The sequence below is a fragment of the Callionymus lyra genome, chromosome 18 (genome assembly GCF_982586985.1).
Source record: "Callionymus lyra chromosome 18, fCalLyr1.hap1.1, whole genome shotgun sequence".
Taxonomy (NCBI): domain Eukaryota; kingdom Metazoa; phylum Chordata; class Actinopteri; order Syngnathiformes; family Callionymidae; genus Callionymus; species Callionymus lyra.
The window spans coordinates 845847-851974 of record NC_141835.1 but is presented as its reverse complement, the minus strand read 5'-3'; the positions used below and the strand labels follow the sequence as shown (position 1 = coordinate 851974).

At 46.2% G+C, this 6128-nt stretch overlaps 1 protein-coding gene across 1 annotated transcript in view; it reads right to left on the bottom strand.

The window, feature by feature from the left end:
- Positions 1–5031, bottom strand: part of mok (MOK protein kinase) — a 7705-nt gene extending 2674 nt beyond the window's left edge. The window contains exons 1-4 of the mRNA XM_087780604.1: positions 4619–5031; positions 3940–4054; positions 325–414; positions 191–261 (exon numbers count right to left, since the gene is read on the bottom strand). Of these exons, the coding sequence (XP_087636730.1) occupies positions 191–261; positions 325–414; positions 3940–4054; positions 4619–4781 (439 nt within the window). The 5' untranslated portion in view covers positions 4782–5031. The remainder of the gene's footprint in view (positions 1–190; positions 262–324; positions 415–3939; positions 4055–4618) is intronic.
- Positions 5032–6128: the final 1097 nt, after the last annotated feature.

Sequence of the window (6128 nt, the reverse complement as noted above, 5' to 3'; positions counted from 1 at the left end):
GCACGTGACCCCTCACGTGACCCCTCACGTGACCCCTCACGTGACCCCTCACGTGACCCCTCACGTGACCCCTCACGTGACCCCTCAGATGACCCCTCAGATGACCCCTCAGATGACCCCTCAGATGACCCCTCAGATGACCCCTCAGATGACCCCTCAGATGACCCCTCACGTGACCCCATCCACTCACCTTGTATGAACTCGTAGATGTTCATCTCCATCAGCTCACACACCAGCGACACGGTCCCGCTGTCTTTGTTGCTGCAAGAACTTGTGGTCAAACCGTGACTCGCGTCATGAACTTCAACGACGTCAACGACTCACTAGATGAGCTCGTGGAGCTGCACGATGTTGGCGTGAGGACCGAGTCTCTTCATGGCCTGGACCTCCCGCAGGTTGTTGGCCTGTTCCAGACTGAGACACAAGAAGGTTACCGTAATACCTGGACTAGAAGAGTGTGACGGACAGATGGAAGAGACGGTGCTGAGTCGGAGAGACGGCAGCGTAAAACACTGACCGGACATACTGTATGTGTTGGAGACGGCAGCGTAAAACACTGACCGGGCCTATGTGTTGGAGACGGCAGCGTAAAACACTGACCGGGCATAGGTGATGGAGACGGCAGCGTAAAACACTGACCGGGCATATGTGTTGGAGACGGCAGCGTAAAACACTGACCGGGCATAGGTGTTGGAGACGGCAGCGTAAAACACTGACCGGGCATAGGTGTTGGAGACGGCAGCGTAAAACACTGACTGGGCATATGTGTTGGAGACGGCAGCGTAAAACACTGACCGGGCATATGTGTTGGAGACGGCAGCGTAAAACACTGACCGGGCATATGTGTTGGAGACGGCAGCGTAAAACACTGACCGGGCATATGTGATGGAGACGGCAGCGTAAAACACTGACCGGGCATATGTGTTGGAGACGGCAGCGTAAAACACTGACCGGGCATATGTGTTGGAGACGGCAGCGTAAAACACTGACCGGGCATAGGTGTTGGAGACGGCAGCGTAAAACACTGACCGGGCATATGTGTTGGAGACGGCAGCGTAAAACACTGACCGGGCATATGTGTTGGAGACGGCAGCGTAAAACACTGACCGGGCATATGTGTTGGAGACGGCAGCGTAAAACACTGACCGGGCATAGGTGTTGGAGACGGCAGCGTAAAACACTGACCGGGCATATGTGTTGGAGACGGCAGCGTAAAACACTGACCGGGCATATGTGATGGAGACGGCAGCGTAAAACACTGACCGGGCATATGTGTTGGAGACGGCAGCGTAAAACACTGACCGGGCATAGGTGTTGGAGACGGCAGCGTAAAACACTGACCGGGCATAGGTGTTGGATACGGCAGCGTAAAACACTGACCGGGCATAGGTGTTGGAGACGGCAGCGTAAAACACTGACCGGGCATAGGTGTTGGAGACGGCAGCGTAAAACACTGACCGGGCATAGGTGTTGGAGACGGCAGCGTAAAACACTGACCGGGCCTATGTGTTGGAGACGGCAGCGTAAAACACTGACGTCACATACAGTATGTGTTGGAGACGGCAGCGTAAAACACTGACGTCACATACAGTATGTGTTGGAGACGGCAGCGTAAAACACCGACGGCACATACAGTATGTGTTGGAGACGGCAGCGTAAAACACTGACCGGGCATAGGTGTTGGAGACGGCAGCGTAAAACACTGACTGGGCATATGTGTTGGAGACGGCAGCGTAAAACACTGACCGGGCATATGTGTTGGAGACGGCAGCGTAAAACACTGACCGGGCATATGTGTTGGAGACGGCAGCGTAAAACACTGACCGGGCATATGTGATGGAGACGGCAGCGTAAAACACTGACCGGGCATATGTGTTGGAGACGGCAGCGTAAAACACTGACCGGGCATATGTGTTGGAGACGGCAGCGTAAAACACTGACCGGGCATAGGTGTTGGAGACGGCAGCGTAAAACACTGACCGGGCATATGTGTTGGAGACGGCAGCGTAAAACACTGACCGGGCATATGTGTTGGAGACGGCAGCGTAAAACACTGACCGGGCATATGTGTTGGAGACGGCAGCGTAAAACACTGACCGGGCATAGGTGTTGGAGACGGCAGCGTAAAACACTGACCGGGCATATGTGTTGGAGACGGCAGCGTAAAACACTGACCGGGCATATGTGATGGAGACGGCAGCGTAAAACACTGACCGGGCATATGTGTTGGAGACGGCAGCGTAAAACACTGACCGGGCATAGGTGTTGGAGACGGCAGCGTAAAACACTGACCGGGCATAGGTGTTGGATACGGCAGCGTAAAACACTGACCGGGCATAGGTGTTGGAGACGGCAGCGTAAAACACTGACCGGGCATAGGTGTTGGAGACGGCAGCGTAAAACACTGACCGGGCATAGGTGTTGGAGACGGCAGCGTAAAACACTGACCGGGCCTATGTGTTGGAGACGGCAGCGTAAAACACTGACGTCACATACAGTATGTGTTGGAGACGGCAGCGTAAAACACTGACGTCACATACAGTATGTGTTGGAGACGGCAGCGTAAAACACCGACGGCACATACAGTATGTGTTGGAGACGGAAGCGTAAAACACCGACGGCACATACAGTATGTGTTGGAGACGGCAGCGTAAAACACCGACGGCACATACAGTATGTGTTGGAGACGGCAGTGTAAAACACCGACGGCACATATGTGTTGGAGACGGCAGCGTAATACACCGACGTCACATATGGGTTGGAGATGGCAGCATAAAACACCGACGGCACATATGTGTTGGAGACGGCAGCGTAAAACACTGACGGCATATATGTGTTGGAGACGGCAGCGTAAAACACTGACGTCACATATGTGTTGGAGACGGCAGCGTAAAACACTGACCGGGCCTATGTGTTGGAGAGGCAGCGTAAAAAACTGACCGGACATATGTGTTGGAGACGGCAGCGTAAAACACTGACGTCACATATGTGTTGGAGACGGCAACGTAAAACACTGACCGGGCCTATGTGTTGGAGACGGCAGCGTAAAAAACTGACCGGACATATGTGTTGGAGACGGCAGCGTAAAACACCGACGTCACATATGTGCTGGAGACGGCAGCGTAAAACACCGACGGCACATATGTGTTGGAGACGGCAGCGTAAAACACTGACGTCACATACAGTATGTGTTGGAGACGGCAGCGTAAAACACTGACGGCACATACAGTATGTGTTGGAGACGGCAGCGTAAAACACTGACGGCACATACAGTATGTGTTGGAGACGGCAGCGTAAAACACTGACGGCACATACAGTATGTGTTGGAGACGGCAGCGTAAAACACCGACGGCACATATGTGTTGGAGACGGCAGCGTAAAACACTGACGGCACATATGTGTTGGAGACGGCAGCGTAAAACACTGACGTCACATATGTGTTGGAGACGGCAGCGTAAAACACTGACGGCACATACAGTATGTGTTGGAGACGGCAGCGTAAAACACCGACGGCACATATGTGTTGGAGACGGCAGCGTAAAACACTGACGGCACATACAGTATGTGTTGGAGACGGCAGCGTAAAACACCGACGGCACATATGGGTTGGAGACGGCAGCGTAAAACACTGACGTCACATATGTGTTGGAGGCGGCAGTGTAAAACACTGACGGCACATACAGTATGTGTTGGAGACGGCAGCGTAAAACACTGACGGCACATACAGTATGTGTTGGAGACGGCAGCGTAAAACGCTAAACAACGACTCAATAGAAAATGTTTTCTGAAGTTTTTCACAGATTTTCAAAAGTGTTGAACTTCGACCTCTGACCCCGAAGCTCGTGTTTCAAGCACAGTCGTGTCTTCAGAGTAAACGACACCAGATCCGTCACTTAAAGAGCAGATCCAGTGTCAGGTGTGTGATTGACAGGTGCTCACCTGTTGATGGTCTGCTTCATGGTCTTGCAGGCGTAGAACTTCCCGTCCTTCAGACTCTGGGTCTTCACCACCTCAGAGAAGGTTCCTTCACCGATCTTCTTGATGAGTTTGTATCCTGTGACACAACGTTAGTGAGTCTGAAGGCAGAACCTGAACCAACACAGATGATGATGATGATGATGGTTTTAATACTAGAACAATAACCACAGCAAGAAGGTTCCTCAGCGTGTGTGTGTGTGTGTGTGTGTGTGTGTGTGCGTGCGTGTGCGACATGTTCAGTGTCCCCCGCCTCTCCCCCTGAGTAGCTGGGACAGACTCCAGACATGAATAAATCAATATTTTTGTGACGTCATAAAACAACATTTCGTTAAATGAATGTAAATAAAGGATCAAATCTATTAAACACGTTATAACATAATAATTATAAAAGCATCTAAAGTCTTCATCTTCTGTGACAAACAAACAAACAGATCCTCACGTTTCATTCTGAGTCTCGAACACAAACATGTTTAAATCAAAAACACTCGTCGCTCGTCTGTCCATCAAACTCAGCGGCGGCCATGTTGCTGACCGTTGTCATGGCAACAGATCACGCCTTCGAACCCTGACCCGCGCTCGAACCTTCACGTCCGACGGTCACGTGACACGTGACACCAGACGGACAGGTGTGACGTCATACCTCTCCTGGACAGGATCCTGCACACGAGCGTCTGTCCTTCATCCTGCGGCTCCTGCAGCGCCGAGACGTTCCCGCGCCAGGAGGTGCGTTCAGGTGCCGGACGAGCCTGTCGAAGGTTCGCGCGGTTCTTCACGTCAATCAACCAGTTTGAGTAGAAGTGCATCGTGAAGGTTCGACATCAGATCCTCTGGACCAGAACCAGGACCAGGATCTGAACGAGGCTCTGACAAGATTCTCGCGATTATTGCGAAGAAAAGAGGAAAAGGCGAGAACACTATTCATGTCCCGCGTCAGCTTCCGTCCAGCTCGATCACGCATGCGCAGCATTTTATATTTGTCGTTTTCTTTTGTCAAATATTTCCTTCAGATCTGTTTTAAAAACATTATTATGACCTGAAATAATGTTTATACGAATTAACAACACAATCATAATATAATAATAACAAGCACATGATTCTCCAACGAACTAATATATGTGAAAATATTGTGTTTTTACAGTTTATCATTTTCATGATTATTATCATAAGAATAATCATGATAATAATAATCATAATAATAATCATAATAATAATAATCATGATAATAATAATAATCATAATAATAATAATCATGATTATTATCATGATTATTATTATTATGATTATTATTATGATTTATGAGTTTATTATTTTCATGATAATAATAAACTCATAAATCATAATAATAATCACAATAATAATGATTATTATCATGATTATTATTATTGTGATTATTATTATGATTATTATCATGATTATGATTATTATTATGATTATTATCATGATTATGATTATTATCACCAGAATATAAATAATTCACATTCTTTACATTTGAATAATATTCAAGCATTTTCGATTGATTGTGAAAATAGTTCTTTATATGGATGTAAACATGTTTATTTATTTTCTTCCTGTTCGAGTTAAAATGCAAAAGAACATTTGATCAAATCAATCGATCACAGTTCAATTGTTGTTTTAAATGAGGTTTGTTTGTTGTTTTTGTTGTTTGTTATTGTTGTCTTGACTTGATGAAGCCAGAGTTTGAACGAGTTATTTTTATATATGATTAATATCCATTTATATATTAATGTCTGGTTTCTACGATCGAATGTTTTGATATTTCGAGCGATATTTGATTAAATCTGATGCAGTCATTGATTGTAAATGTTTTATCTTCAACATTATAAACACGAGATGTTAGTGTGAACATGATGTTAAGAAAATAAAGGTTTTGTATTTTTCAAGATCCAAATAAAAAAGAATACAAACATTAATATGTATTTTGTTCAGAGCAATATTTTAAATATTTAATTTATTGTTAATTGAGTATTTTTTCTGAAAATTAAATTCAAGGATATTACATTTATCAGGAATTGTTCATTTATTATAATAGATGAACAATGTTTGCTGATCATATCATATCTTCAAACATAACATTTGTGATCATGTGGTGTTTGTATAAATATATAATAAAATAATAAAAGAACATCTTG